Genomic DNA, 18,684 nt, shown 5'->3' on the forward strand with positions numbered 1-18,684 from the left:
GCAGCAGAGACTAGTTAAAGGATAATTAAACGTAGGGGAAATAGATCCATCACAGCAGAGGATTTAATTGGGTTTAATTGGGTTAAGAGGAATAGGCCAGAATGAAAGAATAGCTCTTAATAGGAGGTCTGAAAATAGCCAAGGAAAGCATTCAACGCAGAAAAAAAAATCTGTGGCATCTGATTATTGTAGTGAAAGAAAAAATCAACCTTTTTATATCCTTCTCTGTACAGAAAGAGGTGAAGGGAAGAAAGAAATCTTCCCACATATACACTGAAGAAAAGCAACAGAGTTTTCACATGCAAAAGGGAGGTGGTATAGGTTATAAGTCAAAAGGGATAGACTTACCTTTTTAGAGTTTCAGGATTTTGTCATTTGTTAAACACTTTGGAGCTTATGTAACATTGAGTCTTCCTGCATCCTTTGTCTTGGAAATGGACCATAAGGGAATAGGTAGGACACATAGAGAAGCAGTGGGTTTATGCACGCCTCCATCAATGCTGTTCATCCCTGGATTTCTTCTCGGTGGCTTTAATGAGTTCAGACTCTGGTTACCCAGCATCCAATGGCAAATTGTTTTTTAATGGGAGTATAGTTGATTTACAATGTTGTTAGTTTCAGGTGTACAGCAAAGTGAATCAGTTATGCATATACATATATCCACTCTTTTTTAGATCCTTTTCCCACATAGGTCATTACAGAGTATTGAGTGGAGTTCCCTGTGCTATACAGTAGGTCCTTATCAGCTATCTATTTTATATACAGTAGTGTGTATGTTTCAATCCCAATCTCCCAATGTATCCCTCCCCCCGTTTCTCCCTGGTAACCGTAAGATTGTTTTCTACATCTGTGACTCTGTTTCTGTTTTGTAGATAAGTTCATCTGTACCCTTTTTTTAGATTCCACCTGTAAGTGATATCCTAAGATATTTGTCTTTCTCTGTCTGGCTCACTTCACGTAGTATGATCATCTCTAGGTCCATCCATGTTGCTGCAAATGGTATTATTTTGTTTGTTTTTTATGGCTGAGTAATATTCCATTGTGTGTATGTGCCACATCTTCTTTATCTATTCATCTGTCCGTGGACACATAGGTTGCTTCCCTGTCTTGGCTGTTGTAACTAGTGCTGCAGTGAACATTGGGGTGCATCTATCTTTTTGAATTATGGTTTTCTCAGGGTATATGCCCAGGAGTGGGATTGCTGGGTCATATGGAAACTCTATTTTTAGTTTTTTAAGGAACCTCCATACTGTTCTCCATAGTGGGTGCACCAATTTACATTCCCACCAACAGTGCAGGAGGCTTCCCTTTTCTCCACACCCTCTCCAGCATTTGTTGTTTGTAGACATTTTGATGATGGCCTCTCTGACCGGTTTGAGTCCAGTGGCAAATTAATTAACTTTTCTTCTGACTCTTTCCCTCCCTCCGTCCACTTGTGGTATTTCAAATGGAAACTCACATTAGCTGTTGTGTTCTATGTATCTAGGATTAGAAAGACGTGTGAGTTTTCAACATTCCTTTATTCTGAAGTGTTAGGTTTGAAATTTAAGGGGCTTTGGTTCAGAAAGAGAGAAGGACCCTGGCTTTGCTGGAGTCATTCCAGAGGTGAAGGGGTGCCCTGGCCCTGGAGTTGGTCCCTGCCTCTTCCGTATACACGTGGTGTAGTTAAAGGGTGAATTCCTGGCCCCAGTATTCCTGTCAGTCACTTGTTGTGGGCATAGCTTTGACCACTAGGGAAGCCAGGCTGAGGTGGTGTCAGGTTCCAGCCAAGGTCTGTGGGGAGGGATGCCCAGGAAGACTTCCCTGAGCTGGACAGATGTGGCCACAGCAAAGCAAGACCTTCAGGTGGAGGTGTCATACCTTCTCACAGGGGACTTACGCTAAGGGCGCTTTTTCTGAAGGGAGGGCAGAAGAGCCAGAAAAGCCTTGTTACAGGACTGCTGGGCGGGTGATCTTTATTCCCTCAGCCACATGTGCCTTATCCACCAGCAGAAAGCCCTTCTGTAACCAGGTCAGGGTAGCTGGAGATGCAGGCGGCATCAGGTAGTTTGGCAATTCGTCAAGGGATTTTAACCATGCCTACTCGGGAGTGTGTGTGTGTGTGTGTGTGTGATCCCTTTGTCAGTTTGGGGAAAAATGTACACCCTTTCTGAAAATAGTAAACCAGTTTTACTGATGTAGTTATCAAGATATTCTTCAAATGTGCCATAGTATTTTATTATTGAAGTATAGCCGATTTGCAACACTGTGTTAATTTCTGCTGTACAGCAGAGTGACTCAGTTATCTTTCATATTCTTTTCCATTATGGTTTATTACAGGATATTGAATATAGTTCCCTGTGCTCTACAGTAGGACCTTGTTTATCTGTTTTATATATAGTAGTGTGTATATGCTAATCCCAAACTCCTAATTTATTTTCCCCCCGTTCCCCTTTGATAGCCATAAGTTTGTTTTCTTTGTCTGTGAGTCTGTTTCTGTTTTGTAAATAAGTTCATTTATATCATTTTTTTCGATTCCACATATAACTAATATCATATGGTATTTGTCTTTCTCTGACTTACTTCACTTAGTATGATCATCTCTAGGTCCATCCATGTTGCTGCAAATGGCATTACTTCATTCTTTTTCATGGCTGAGTAATATTCCATTGTATATATGTGCCACATCTTCTTTATCCATTCCTCTGTCAGTGGACACTTAGGTTGCTTCCATGTCTTGGCTGTTGTGCATAGTGCTGCTATGAACGTTAGGATGCATGTATCTTTTTTTAATATTTATTTATTTGACTGTGCTCTGTCTTAGTTGCATGCGGGATCTTCATTGAGGCGGGATCTTGTTTCAGTTGCAGCACGTGGGATCTAGTTCCCTGGCCAGGGATTGAACCCGGGCCCCCTGCACTGGGAGCATGGAGTTTTAACCCCTGGACCACCAAGGAGGTCCCTTCATGTATCTTTTTTTTTTTTTTTTAATAAATTTATTTTGGCTGCATTGGGTCTTCGTTACTGCACGTGGGCTTTCTCTGTTTGCAGCAAGTGGGGGCTGCTCTTTGCTGAGGTGTGTGGGCTTCTCACTGTGATGGCTTCTCTTGTTGAAGAGCACAGGCTCTAGGTGTGCAGGCTTCAGTGGTTGTGGCACGTGGGCTCTAGAGCGCAGGCTCAGTAGTTGTGGTGCACGGGCTTAGTTGCTCCATGGCATGTGGGATCTTTCCAGACCAGGGCTCGAACCCGTGTCCCCTGCACTGGCAGGCGGATTCCTAACCACTGCACCACCAGGGAAGCCCCATGTATCTTTTTGAATTAGAGTTTTCTCTGGATATATGCCCAGGAGTGGGATTGCTGGATTGTAAGATGTGTCATAGTATTTTATGTGCTTCTCTTTTGTGTATTAAGTAACCAGATCTAGTTAGGAGGCTGATAATTGTCACAACTGGAAAGTAGTGGTGACTCTAGACAGCATTTTGTGATATCTGCCATAGCATTAATTTGATAAGAAAATATGTGACTTCTGTTGGGGCACAGTTACAGGGACTTCTGTTACTGAGTGTGTGTTTGTGTGTATGTTACACCTACATTCATAATTGAAGCAAAGCCTAAATTTCAGTTCACATTTACTGAAAACAAAGATATAATCTCTCTCATCTGTTCTAGTTTATAGAACCCCTGGGTTCTATTCAGGGGCACCTGGGTGGGCATGGGAATCAGGTACTCTGGGTAGAGAAACTCTGAATTTGGAACTGCATAGAGGAAGGGATTTTAAAATTTACTTTATTCAGGTTTTGTTTTTAAAACCTGCTAGGAATTTTGCTAGAGGCTGGGGATGAGAGAGTAATTAGGCTCCAATAGAGAGGGTACAGTGTGAGAGTCTTTGAGTGTGAAGATAAAGTAAGGAATCTAGTGGATTACAATCTTCCCCCCTTTTTATTTAAAAAAGTAAAGGTGTCAGGAGCCATGATAGTTGAATGCTATTTACTGCATTTATTGGCACAATAAATTTCATTTGCATGGATTTTACTTTTGTTATAATGCTTGTAAGGCTTTGGGGCTAGATTAATGAGGAGATGCCTTTGAGTCTTGACCCAGACCCTGTCTCTTGACTACAGACTTCTTATTCTTTCCTCCCTTTGTGAATCCTCTCCTTGCTTTTGCATCTCCTTTCTTCCTTCCTCTCCTCCCTCTCTACGCTAATGTGAGACACAAAGGTTTTCAGGGAAGCAGAACCCTGGCCTGCGTTCCACATCTTGGATGATGAAACTGACATTCTTGAGTTTCAGTACCTACATTCCACACCATCTCAATTCCTAGAGATGGAAGGTCTCAGCTCAGGTAGTTTCTGATGCTAAGACAGGAAACCTCTCTGGAGTGTCTCAATCCCTGGGAAAAGGGTTGGTTTTCACAGATGAATCTTCCTGTTTGAGGAAGGCAGAGGAAGCGTGCTGGGGAACGGGTGGAGGTGGTGGTGGTCAAGACGGAAAACAAACCCGCCTCTTCTGGGAGCTCAGACAGAGTCATGCTTGGCGAGTACCGTGTGTGGCAACAGGATTGTTTAATCACCCAGAGTCCTACAGTGTATAAGCACATCAGCTCGCATCACTTGAAGTGACGCTGCACCATCAGAAACACAGGAGAGAAGAGTCCCAGCTGTCACAGTGAGCATCACACTGAAAATAGTAATTTCTAAGATGCAGGGTCTCCCATATATGATGAAACAGCCTTCCCCATAAGATGAAGTATGCTTTAGGTAAATAGGATACAGGCTTCAGAGGAAAAGTGGGACCCTCCAGCTGGGGTCTGTATAAGCTTGAGCCAGTCCTTGAGTCATGGATGGTGTCTCAGGAAACATCCTGAAGACACTCTCTATTGGTGGACACTGTTCAGTTCATCGGTAGAGGCTATAAACAGCCATTTCAAAGCTACTTGTTAAAGACCCAAAGACACACCCTTACCATCATCACCTGAAATGGTTCTTGCTTGTTGTCTCCTTTGGGAAGGCTTGGTTCGTCTCATCCAGACTAACCCCAACGTGTCCAGGTGTTCAACCGTCGATCGCCAGGCCCCCCATCTGACTGGGTGAGGGCCAACCACATCTCAGGTACTAACCCCAGGTCAAACTGGGCTGTCTATAAATAGACGCCTCTGTTTTGCTCACACTAGTAGCTTTCCTTTGCAGGAGAACTCACTCAACGTCTCGTCATCAATATCTCCTTTTGGTGACCAAGATCACTTCAGCCCCTGTGATACAGCTCTGGGAACGCCTTTTAGAGTGAACGGTATTCAGAGTGCTTCAAATGAACCCATCTATGAAACAGAAACAGAATCACAGACATAGAGAACAGACTGGTGGTTGCCAAAGGGGAGGGACTGGGGGAGGGATGGCGTGGGAAGTTGGGGTCAGCAGATAGAGATAAGCTATTACATACAGGACGGATAAACAACAAGGTTCTACTGTAGAGCACAGAGACGTATATTCAATAAACCATAAATGATAAACCATAATGGAAAAGAATATAAAAAAGAACATATATATATATGCATAAATGAATCACTTTGCTATATGGCAGTAATTAACACAACATTGTAAATCAGCTATACTTCAATTTAAAAAATGACTAAAAGAGATATAATAAGCAGAAAAAAATAAAGAGTGCTTAACCTCTGGGACTCCTTCCTTTACTTGCAGAGATCTCACAAATAGATCCTCGGAAATGGATCTGTACCTTAGTTTTTAAACTTAGGTTCCATCAAAATGGACTGAAACTGGTAAAGTGCCACAGACTAACACTTTTTATTCTTGTGTCAAAGGGCAAACCCAAGACACTGTCTTCACGATGAAACTCATACAGGCAGAAACCGTAGGGACTAAATCATGGGGCCCACAGGAGGTTTATGTTGGGGGTACGAATGGAGTCGCTGGTAGGGGGGTTTACTACGGTACCCACAGGAAATCCGCTAAGGAGAGCATCGTGAATGCTGACTTGCCGTTTTTCTGCCTTGTCCAGGTTCCTTATGACTTCCTTTGGTATCTTGTCTCTTCCGTTTGATTGAATAACCTTTGCTGAGGACCTTCTCTTTCCCAAGTTTAACTATTAATCGTCTGTGGTCTTTGCCTTTCAATTGCTCATCATCTAGCAATGAATGTGAATTGACTCTGAAATAATGTGTGTTCCTTCTGGTACCTCTTTCCCACTGTCTGTAAATCCTGGTAGGCTTGTATTCACGTTCTTGAGTTTCAGTCCTTCACCCCTCTGTTGCCATCTGACAGAAGCCCTTGGGGCCAGCTCTCTCTACATATCTAGAAGTTTCAATGCATCTCTTAGACGCTCCATCCCAAATTCCAACCTGCAGAAGCCCACAGTCCCACAGATGGAAGGGATGGGAAGAAGTGGACCATGCATTTGCTTAATTGTAGTCATTTAAATACAGACTTGACCTCATCATCTGGAATGTAGACTATATTCAGATGGGAGTTTGATTATGTACCGTCATATTGATCAAAGTGGGTCATAGTGGAAGCCTTGAGTAAAACCTCAGGAGGTAGTTATAATTAGCTTTCGTTTCTTTGGGGAACACTTCTTGTTCCAAATGTATATATACTTACGTACACATACATATGCATATGTGGTGTATATATTCACACACACGTATATGCCCATATACCTACGTGCAGTAATATCCTTAAGTTACATCCTATGCTGTGCCCATTTTATAGGTAAGAATGTGGAGGCATTGATGGTTTACAGCCTTCAGTGGTGGCTGATGGCGTTGAATTCTAGGCAGCCCAAGTCCAGAAGGCACGTTCCCAATCCTTGCCCATACTCCTTCCAGATATTTAACAGCTGGATGAGTAAATGTGATGCCCAGCGATGTGTATTTGAGCCTATTTTTCAGATTGCTCACAGTTAGACCGAAGTATCTAGCAATGGGTAATCGGCATCATGTATAATATGTTTTATTGATCAGGTACAGCATGAAGGGCCTTGCACAAGGTGCCGGAGAGATTTACAAAGAATGGAGGAGGCATAGTGCCTGAATAGAAGGAACTTAATACCTCAGTGGGTTGATTTGGAGACACACACACACACATATGCACACGCACACACACACGTGCATCATATATTAGCTTAGATGTAGATATGTGTATAGTTTAAGACTATATACATATAGTTATATATATGTATGCATAATTTCCAGTACGAACTTACAAAATAACTCCATATGGTCAGATGTGAGAAGGCGGCAATGGATTATTATTTATTTATTTATTTATTTTTTGCGGTATGCGGGCCTCTCCCATTGCGGAGCACAGGCTCCGGACGCGCAGGCTCAGCGGCCATGGCTCACGGGCCCAGCTGCTCAGCAGCATGTGGGATCTTCCCAGACCAGGGCACGAACCCGCGTCCCCTGCATCGGCAGGCAGACTCCCAACCACTGCACCACCAAGGAAGCCCGGCAATGGATTATTTGTATAGGATAGTGAGTCCAAGGAATCCATGAATATCGGGGAAAACAAGAATTAATATTCATTATGAATCTGGGTGTAGAATTCAGGTGAATGTAAATCTAGTGACATTTTTATCCTGCCCATAGAGGTTTTGTGGTCCTGAAGAGTCCATTTTTTAGAACTAGGGTTGTAAGCCTGTTGTATCTGCTTCTGACACCACGCGTCTTCCCGTATTCTTCAGTGCCAATGGTCTCCCCTGAATTATGGCTTTCTACCTCCTTGGAGAACTTTCTGTTCCCCACCGCTTCCCTATTTCATGTACACTCAGCTTTGAGGATAGCCGTCTGTGGTTTCAGAGGATCCTCAGGATGAAGGCAACAGCAGAGGGAACGTCCTCCAGGTCCTCATGGCGCGGTCCAGGGAGCCGAAGCTCTGGGCGCTAAGTGATGGGTCAAAGGTCGCCTGGCTAGTTAGCGACCAGGCAGTAACGTCTTAGGTGACCTGACTCTAGTAGCAATGCTGTCAGCCACTGCTGCTTTTTATGGATTGTGTGGGCGGATGGCCCATTGCCTTGGGCTTGGCATGTGACCTTGGCGTCGATCTTTTTCCTTCCCTTTTAAAATTTCAGATATTTTCATTTAAAATTTCAGATATTTTTTTAAGTGCTTGGGAAAATAAAGTGAGGGCAAACCTGTATAGACATGCATCTCTTGATGGAAATTTGCACTGTGAAATAACCATGCTCATAAAATGTGCACTACATGGAAATATATAAATACCCACATAGAAGCTAAACAAATATACATACGGCCATACTAGAAAATAGAACATTACCAATATCTTTGTGTTGTGAATTGTGACCCTGGATAGGAGTTAACTGTCCCAGAATTTGGTTTTAATAATACCCTTCCTGTGTTTTGTATTTCAGTACAAATACAGCTCTAAGTAATGTACTGTTTAGTTTTATGTAATATCATATCAGTAACATCACACCATATGTATTCTTCTGTGACTTGCTTTTTATTTGGGGGATTTATCCATTTTAACTTACAGATCCGTTTTTCATGTTTCACTGTGTGTAGTATTCTGTTTTAATATGCCACCACTTATCCATTCACCTCTTCGTGGGTGTCTGGGTGCTTCCAGTTCTTTTCCTATTATGACTAAGGCTGCAAATGGAAATGTCTGTGTATATCTCCCGACATGAATAGTCAAGAAGCTCTATGGGACAGATACAAACTATTTGAACTATATACTTTGTGTATATGTGTGTGTATGCTTATCTACACCAAAGTCTTCTGCATGCTCGACTTTCCTCTGGGACACAAAATTTTTTTCCTGTGTGGCCACACTGCTTGTCACCGGCATGGCATGGGAACTGTTCAACATCCTTGCTCAGCACTTGGTGCCATTGGGCTTTTGCATTTTCGCTAAACCTTTGTGATCTCTCCTCTCTTTGACCAGTAACCAGTGAGGTTACCAGTAACCACATCTCTGGTCCTGTGTTGAGACCCTCAACAGATGTGAGGACTTAGTGGAATCTTGGAAAGGGAGCCACCACAGGTGGCTTTGAATTTACCTAAATAACTAGAAAAGGGATGGTACTAATGATTGAACTGTGCAACAAAAGCATGGAGACAGAGGAGCACAGAAATGAGATTTTTCAGAGACCAGATGTCTTGACGACAGGACAGTTTGACCTTGGTGATCTGTGACTTGAGTTTGGTGAGAGAGCTCCACACAAACCCTGGACATATTTGCAAATTACTTGATTTAGATTTGGGCATCATGTTTGGTACTAAATAGTTTAAAAAAAATTAAACATGTATTTATTAAATTTTCTGTTAAGTGTTGAACATTTTTCTTTGCCCTAGGGCTATAGTGATCAAAATAGATTTTTTGAAATTTATTTTTTATTGAAGTATACTTGATTTACAATGTTGTGTTAGTTTCAGGTGTACAGAAAAGTGAGTCCATTTTATATATATATACATATATATATATACACACACACACACACGTATATATACATATATATATACTGTGTCAGATCCTTTTCTCTGATAGGTTATTACAAAATATTGAGCAGAGTTCCCTGTGCTATACAGTAGGACCTAGTTGTTTATCTATTTTATATATAGAAGTGTGTATCTGTTCATCCCAAACTCCTAATTTATCCCTCCCCCCCTTCCCCTTTGGTAACCATAAGTTTGTTTTCTATGTCTGTGGGTCCATTTCTGTTTTGTATGTAAATTCATTCGTATCATGTTTTTTTTAGATTCCACATATAAGTGATACTGTATGATATTTGTCTTTCTCTGTCTGACTGACTTCACTTAGTTTGATGATCTCTAGGTCCATCCATGTTGCTGCACATGGCATTATTTCATTCTTTTTGATGGCCGAGTAGTATTCCACGGTATATATGTACCACATCTTCTTTATCCGTTCATCTGTCTGTCGACATTTAGGTTGCTTCCATGTCTTGGCTATTGTAAGTAGTATTGCTTCTATGAACATTTGATTTAGATTTGGAAATCATGTTAGGTATCAGTTGAATTAGACACAGAAAGTCAAGCATTTAATGAGCTTTTAGTACATACAGTCCTTGTGCTTGCTTTAGGTGTACACACAATGAATAAGGAAAAAAGCACCCCTTTTAGGGACACTTTCATGAGAGTATAATCTTCAGGTGGGCAGGAATTCTGTCTCATCTCCCACTATGTCCCAGTAACTTAGAATAGTGATCTTTATGAAATACTTACTGATCTATGACGAAGTTTTGGTGTCTTATTTCGGTGACCACTGTAGATTCTGTTGTCCACATAATTGCTTTAGAAAAAACATCCATGCTTTATTCCTGATCATATCTCTGGCCTACATATCCATGGTGTATCTTTCTATCCAGTCAATCCTTTTTTAATTGAAGTATAGTTGATTTACAATGTTAATTTCTTCTATACAGCAGAGTGATGTAGTTATACATATGTATGCATTCTTTTTTATGTTTTCCATTATGGTTTACCACAGGATATTGAATATAGTTCCCTTGTTGTGTATCCATCCTATATATGATAGTTTGCATCTGCTAACCCCAAACTTTCTATCCATCCCTCCCCCAAAGCCCTCCCCCTTGGCCTGGAGAACCACCAGTCTGTTCTCTATGTCTGTGAGTCTGTTTCTGTTTCATAGGTAAGTTCGTTTGTGTCATATTTAAATTCCACATGTAAGTGATATCATATGGTATTTGTCTTTCTCTGTCTTACTTCACTTAGTATGACAATCTCTCTGTCCATCCACATTGCTGCAAATGGCATTATTTCATTCTTTTTTATGGCTGAGTAATATTCCATTGTATATATATATACCACATCTTCTTTATTCATTCCTCTGTTGATGGACATTTGGGTTGTTTCCATGCCTTGGCTATTGTAACTAGTGCTGCTGTGAACATAGGGGTGCATCTATCTTTTTGAATTATAGTTTTGTCCAGATATATGCCCAGTCCAGTGTCTTGACTGGACCACATATAAGCCATTAACTCTTTTTCCTGGGTTTAGTCTGGGTTCTGGCTCTTGTTGCAAACTCAGTTCCTACAACTGTGGCCCTGTTGTTTTCCTGAGCCATTAAACTTCAGCGTGAGAACAGAAATGGTGACGGAGGTGATGGAGTTGATGCTTTGAAGCCCCCTCTGGGCATACAGCGACCTTGAAGATAATACATATGACATCTTCACTCTGTAATTATTTACATCTAAGCTTCTTGGTTCAAAAGGGTGGATTTTGATGGGATCTGGTTTTTAGAACTGAAAGGAAGTACATGGATAGATGTGCGGAGAGCTAGAAGATTTGACAAAAGACACAGTAGGTTGTGACTGTGCCCATCTGGGAGATAAAATCAAAGCCAGCATATTAAAAAATACACAAAAAATATAATAACTGGCTGATTGCCAGCATCAACGAATCTTGAATAGGGATTGTGTGTGTGTGTGTGTGCGCGTGTGTGTTGTCAACCCATGTGCAGAGTGTCGAGGTTGTTCACGTAGGTAACAGGTGCCCTGGGCCACCTCACGGTAGACATCTGTGTTGTAGGATAAAAGATGAACCATACCCCACTTGGGTACCATGAAACGTTGGTGTCCTCACCAAAAGCAAAAGAAAAAACCAGCGAGGTCTACAGGTTGTAGTTTGGGGAATGGCTGTTGCAGACTGTCTAGGAAACAGTGTGGCAGGATTGTTGTACAAGCTCATTAACTTTACCAGCATCTATTGTTCTTGGTTTCCTGATGCTTTGTGATGTGAAATGAAAGTGAATATTCCAAGTGCCTCTTGGTGTCAGCAGGCTATTGGTAGCAGATAGCGAGTCCCACACCTTCGATGGAGCTGAGAGTCACATCAGGGGAGAGCTGTTTCCACCTCATTCATCCTCTCATGTTTTTTTCCTTTCTTTTCTTTTCTTTTTTTTTTTGTTTTTTTTTTTGGTAGATGCATCCACCGAGTTCTGTCTTGTAATGTACTTCGCAGCCACAGAAAGATGAGGCTGTGAACACCCAGGAGACATGATTTTATTCCTTGGAAGGCCAAAACACCAAGATAAATTTGATCAGGGCTCCCCTAAATTAAATATATATTGTAAAATTAAACCAATCTCAATTTGAGTGATCCGCACTTTGGAAAGAAATTTATTGCAATTTTTATTTTGACTCATTTATAGTTTAGCATGCCTGAGTAGTTGGAGCCAAGTCTTCATTACAACCTCATACAGAATGACTGTCCTGTAGAGATCATTCTAAACTACCTAATCAACTTATAAATCAAGTCGAAATGCCACTCTGAGAAATTAGTCTGTGTGCAACTTTTGCAGGGAGAACATGCTATCGAGGCCTTCCTAACCTCCCCAGTTGTATGTATGCAGTGAAGTTACAGTTTTTGTTCTCATTTTTTTCATTTTTTCCTCAAGAATTTCGTTTGTAGTATCTTGTTTTTATTTTGGAAACATTTGAAAATATATAAATACATATTATAGAGAAAATAGATAACATATTTATAAATATGTGTATTATACATATCCTAACTGTACACATATATTATGTGTAGCTATAACAACATTTCACTCCTTGTAAAATTATTTTCAGTGTGACATTTACATGAGAAGTCTTTTTTTGGTCCTCCCCAAAATAAATTTATAATGATTTTTAAATGAGGATGAGGATGCATATTTAAAATAGGTTTATTTTTTAAATCTTCATTGCTAAAACTTTTACAGTTGCCAAATATTTGAATGTGACACACACAAACACACACATATACATATATATACACACACAAACATAAATCTAGTGCCACTGATGATAATTTTCAAATGTACCCACAGGTGCTTAGTCATTTACATGGCCACCATAATCCCATATTTGATGATTTACACCCGTGGTTCTTACCTTGAGATGATCTTGCCCCCAGGGGTCACTTAGCAATGTCTGGAGACATTTTTGATTGTTAAAAATGAGAGGCGGGTGCTACCAACCTCGGGTGGGTAGAGATCAGAGGTGCTACTACATGCCCTACAGGGCTCAGGATGGCCCTCACCACAAAGAGCATGTGGTCCCACATGTCGGCAGTGCAGAGTCTGAGAAACAGTGCTCGACATGGGTGGTATTCCATTTGTGCAAACTGCCAAATTCCAAAGCATCAGGAAATAAGATAGCTCGGAACGTATGATTATTTTGAATGCCTAGCCTGGACTTCATGAGTGTCCAGATACCCGCCCCCCCCCCCATTCCCCTCCTCTTAGGTCCGGCTGGTTCATGGTCTCTCTCTGGCCCTCAGAACCTTGTGGGGAGGTAGGCTTGATCATACAGGTGAAGCATGAAGTCTGTGTGTGCCGTCGCTTGCTCAGTCTTAACGAATATGTGACATAGTGGTGCTGTCTTCCACATGGAGCTGGAGAAATGATGGAGTGGACCAGACTTCCTCAAGGCATTCACGTTGTAAGTCCTGGGACAAATCCACCAACTGAATTCTACCTTTATGGAATTCTGTGGTCCAGGGACTATGTGATGCCTTGTGTGGACCAACTCAGTTAATTCCCAGAGAGTTAGAAACAAATAAGTAAAGAGAGGCTCAAAGAATTTAAACTACTTGCTCTGTACCTGCTTCATGCCAACCCTGGGCTGACTTCAATGCATTTTGTCTCTGTACCTGGGAGTGTTTTGAGCAGGTCTGTGTTCAAAATCCCAGCATTTCATGGGTATTGAGGAGACCTTTTCTCTACCCTGCCCCTTTGCTCACTTGTGGCTCAGCCCATCCCCACAAGGGAGGCATGACATGCCATCTCCTTAAAGCTCAGAGAGGTTGACTCACTTCTCCAGCTCACAGACAGGTAGCATCTGGGGACCCAGGTCTATCAGAATCAGAAATTACTGGCATCTCCTATGACCATGAGGAAAGCTTGAGAAGGAAGTACTGGTGCTGGTTCTAAGCCAGAAGGGCTTTCAGGAAGACAAGACTTCAGACAAGTCAACACCTTTTTCACGTTTTCTGTCTGTCTCTTAATTATTCAGCAATTGCATCATGCTGTGGCAGAAATCCAAATGTTGTCTCCAGTACAAAGATAGAAGCAAACACATAAATCAGCCATCGGGTGTGATGCAAATTTTCACTCTCAATGCTACCATCCCGTGTTGTAGTGCATTTTCATCTAACTCTGATTAACGTGACCCAGGATGTCACGGATGACACAATTTCCCCCAGACGTATTGTAGCTCCGTGATAGATCTGGCTCAGATATGTTTCATTAGAAAATAAATTAGCTGTTTGACATATTCTACTCAACCATTCCCTGAAATGAAATGCATAATTATATTCTAGTCCAGAAAGACTCTGGATAACCCAGAATAATCTGTGTCCTTAGAAACACATCTGTCTATTTTTGGCTGAAGAATGCTGTATTTAAAGGTAGAGTCCTGTAGTGAACAGACTGGTGGTTGCCAAGGGGGAGGGGTTGGGGGAGGGATGGAGTGGGAGTTTGGGGTTAGCAGATGTGAGCTTTTATGTATAGGAAGGATAAACAGCAAGGTCCTACTGTGTATCGCAGAGAACTATATTCAGTATTCTATGATAAACCATCCTGGAAAAGAATATATAAAAAAACTATGTGTATGTAAAACTGAATCACTCTGCTGGACAGCAGAAATTAACACAACATTGTACATCAACTATACTTCAGTAAAAAAGTGTTGATTAAAAAAAAAGGTAGAGTCCTTGCAACACCTCATGAAATGTTTTCTTTCTCTAATGCATCATTTATAATACTCACGTGCGACATTCTTGAATGTCATACACGCAGTGGTTTATCTGGGGAGAGTTGTCATGTGATCCCCGTAGGGACAAATTGAGGTGGTCCTTTTGTTTTTTTTGGTGGTGCCACGTGGCTTGCAGGTCTCAGTTCCCCGACCAGGGATTGAAGCCGCGGCCCTGGCAGTGAGAGCGCCGGAGTCCTAACCACTGGACCGCCAGGGAATTCCCAAGGAGGTCACTGTTTAAAAGTTAATTCCTCCCAGACTCAGTAGGAAGATGACTCAAATGTACCAGAAGGTTCTTAAATAGGCTGCAGGTTTTACCCTTGAAGGCATGCAGTGCTTTACGTGAACATCAGGATTGCTGTATCAACACTCTTAATTATGAATGGTGTCTTGATGTGACACGCACTACGGCATGTACTTGAGATGCACCATCTTGTTCAGTTTCTTACAAGGAAGCTGAGATTCAGGGCGATGATGTCTGGAGCCTACAGACACGTGCCACTGCGAGGCTCGAGAAGGATGAGTATCCAGTGTCAATGCCCTTTCCATTGCATGTTGCTCCCTTCATGTTCACTGATAAATATCCACATGGCATGAAGCCAGTCTGGTCTGGATGCACACTTCCCTTTACCCATCTTGGAAAACTTTTAGAGCTCCACTCATAATACCTTAGGAAAAAGTGACAGGTTTTTTTTTACATTTATTTATGTATTTATTAGTGTATTAATGTATGTATGAATTTATTTAAAAATTTTATTGGGGTACAGTTGCTTTACAGTGTTGTATTACAGGTTCTACTGTACAGCAAAGTGAATCAGCTATACGTATCCATATACCCCCTCTTTTTTGGATTTCCTTCCCATTTAGGTCACCGCAGAGCATTGAGTAGAGTTCCCTGTGTTGTACAGTAGGTTCTCATTAGTTAGCTGTTTTATACATAGTATCAATAGTGTATATATGTCAATCCCAGTCTCCCAGTTCATCCCACCCTCCTTCCCGCCTTGGTATCCATACGTTTGTTCTCTACATCTGTATCTCTGTCTCTGCTTTGCAACACTCTTTGACATAAATCACAGTGACACCTTTTTTGACCCACCTCCTAGGGTAATGAAAATAAAAACAAAAATAAACAAATGGGACCTAATTAAACTTAAAAGGATTTGCACAGCAAAGGAAACCATAAACAAGGTGAAAAGACAACCCTCAGAATGGGAGAAAATATATTGACTTTATGTTGGAGTATAGTTGATTTACAACGTTGTGTTTCAGGTGTACAGCAAAGTGATTCAATTAAACATATACCTACATCCATTCTTTTTCAGATTCTTTTCCCATATAGGTTATGACAAAATACCGAGTATAGTTCCCTGTGCTATACAGTAGGTCCTTGTTTATTTTATATATAAAGTGACAGTTTTCTTAAACATCTGAGAAACAGTGTTTTGGGAATGCCTGTCCATGAATGGGCTAATATTATCAATAATAGTGCAATTAGGAGATATCAGTACAGTCATGTGTGTAACTTTTGGCAGTGTGTTTGTTCATTCAACAAAGACTTGAATGTTTCTAGAGTATTGGCATCGTTCTCGCTGATGCGACTCACTGTAGAAATTAAGACAAGCGATTGTCTGGTGAAATTCTACTGTCCGCAGATGCCGCTATACAAATTCATCAGTGAATGAGAATTTCCTTGCGTGATGTTGAGGGTTGCATGGAAGACACAGCAAACGCCCTTGGTGGCAGTGGTCTTGCCTTCCTTAGCCTTGTCTGCTTTTTTCTCCCATTAGGCTGACCGCTCTGCCTTGGAGGTCTCCTAAGTGATCGTTGCCCCGGGGAGGTGTTGGATGGTCACCGCTTCCTTGGAGCCTCGCACGGGCTGGAATTCAGCACCAGGATTAAGAGAGGGCTGCTGTCCTGTAATGGGCTGCCGAGAAAACCGCCGGGTTTGCTGTTAACCTTGGGCTCTGTCTATGACCCATCGGACAGGCTTCCCAGCAAGCCCTTCCCCTCTCCAGGGTCTTGGTCCCTGGAAAGCCGTCTCTCTCTGCAGGCTCCCTTCACGGCTTGCTTTGCTTGGAGTTGCATCGCACGGACGTCCACGGATGTGGTGGTGAACCATGTCGAGACCCCAGGGACTGTTATGGCTTCCGCTGGTCTTCACCCCGGTCTGTGTCATGGTGAACTCCAACGTCCTGCTGTGGATCACCGCCCTGGCCATCAAGTTCACGCTCATCGACAGCCAGGCGCAGTATCCTGTGGTCAACACCAATTACGGCAAAATCCGGGGCTTGAGAACACCGCTGCCCAATGAGATTTTGGGTCCGGTGGAGCAATACTTGGGGGTCCCTTATGCCTCGCCTCCTACTGGGGAGAGGCGGTTTCAGCCCCCGGAACCCCCCTCCTCATGGACTGGCGTTCGGAACGCCACTCAGTTTGCTGCCGTGTGCCCCCAGCACCTGGATGAGCGGTCTCTCTTGCACGACATGCTGCCCATCTGGTTTACTGCCAATCTGGATACTCTGATGACCTACGTTCAAGATCAGAATGAAGACTGCCTGTATTTGAATATCTATGTGCCCACGGAGGATGGTAAGTACTTATTCTAAACAGAAAACACCTGCTCGCTCAGCCTCAGATTTGCCAAGAGGGTTGTATAATGTCCTGTGCATGATATGTTCTATAACCATTCTTTTTTTTTCATATTCAGTTATCTCAGTAACGTACCATTTGTTCGACTTGAATTTACACAGTGTCTAATCGATGGAGAGTATCATAATTAATGACTTAATTCTTTGCATAGATTGCCTTTTTAGCATTGCTGTAGTCTTTATTTGCAGGTGATAACCAGTGTGAGCATGTAGTGTTCTATGTTATACCTGAATCATCGGTAAAGGAATGGATCTAGAGAAACTAATAGAATTAAGAACATTAGCATGCTGAAATGAGCACCTGAAAATTATATAAGGAGTGGTTCCTTTGGCTTTAATGCCTGAAGATATTAGCACTTTTTGAGTCTTAAAGGGAACCACTGATTGTTTTAAGTACACAAGCAAGGGATATTTGATAAAAACAATTGGACTTGATTGTTTAGAATCCATGTTGTTGATATAAATTTGGACTTTATTTCCTGCCAGTATTCACTGCAATCAAATGGCAAATGTGTGTGTGTCATCAGATGATTCTAACTGCGTTAGAAAAATGATTTTCTTGCTTGAACAAAATGCCCCTTTTCTTTTGGATAACACAACAGTAAAAATCTGTGGAAACAATCATGTTCCATATATTAACTTAATCCAATACTAGTAAAACTTGGATATCTCCTTGTTCATGTAGACCTTAAATCAAAATGTTTGCTAAAGACCAACCAGACTCAAGTTAGTCTACAATGAAAGTCCATTTCTCGTTTCTTGTTTGCATGTGCTCTTTTTTATACAAGGAGAAGGAAAAACATAGAATGAAATCTTCCTGGAACTTAAAAAAAAGTAGTTGAGAGGAATCCTAGCCACCACTGTCTACTGTAGAAACTGAAGTGTGTCCTTGTCCTTGGTAACGTTCATGCAGACATGTCTTTTCCTTTTTTGACCTTTAATCCTTGGGAGATGTTTGTCAGCGAGCTTTGGCTGAAAGTCTGCCATAAACGATGACATTATTCAGTGATCTCCAAAGCCGGATCGCATCTGCCATATTGTTCTTTCTCCGTGCAGATGCAAAGAGGTGGCATGGGTACCTTTCTCGAGAAACCGGGACGGGGGTGTCTGTTAGGGAGATGACAAAGAATGCCCAGAGAAAGTGAAAGGGTTGAGCTTCCTTATGTTAGTAGCGTCTGGCATGTGGCTATTGTCACTATGGTGACAGATCTCACAAGGACCTTGTAAAGTCTAGGTCTTGAATAGGGTTCAAGGGGTTAAACTGACACTGGACGCCTTACTTCCATGCCCTGTGCTGA

At 41.8% G+C, this 18,684-nt stretch overlaps 1 protein-coding gene across 3 annotated transcripts in view; it reads left to right on the forward strand.

The window, feature by feature from the left end:
* The window catches only part of LOC308608519 (neuroligin-4, X-linked-like), a 325,168-nt gene that overhangs the window by 173,487 nt on the left and 132,997 nt on the right, over window positions 1-18,684 (forward strand). For all 3 annotated transcript variants that reach the window (XM_081221709.1, XM_081221710.1, XM_081221711.1), the window contains one exon: window positions 16,526-17,327. In XM_081221709.1, coding sequence (XP_081077835.1) covers window positions 16,856-17,327 — 472 coding nt within the window. In that variant the 5' untranslated portion in view covers window positions 16,526-16,855. The remainder of the gene's footprint in view (window positions 1-16,525; window positions 17,328-18,684) is intronic.

Source organism: Mesoplodon bidens (assembly GCF_964165515.1).
Source record: "Mesoplodon bidens genome assembly, chromosome: X".
NCBI lineage: Eukaryota > Metazoa > Chordata > Mammalia > Artiodactyla > Ziphiidae > Mesoplodon > Mesoplodon bidens.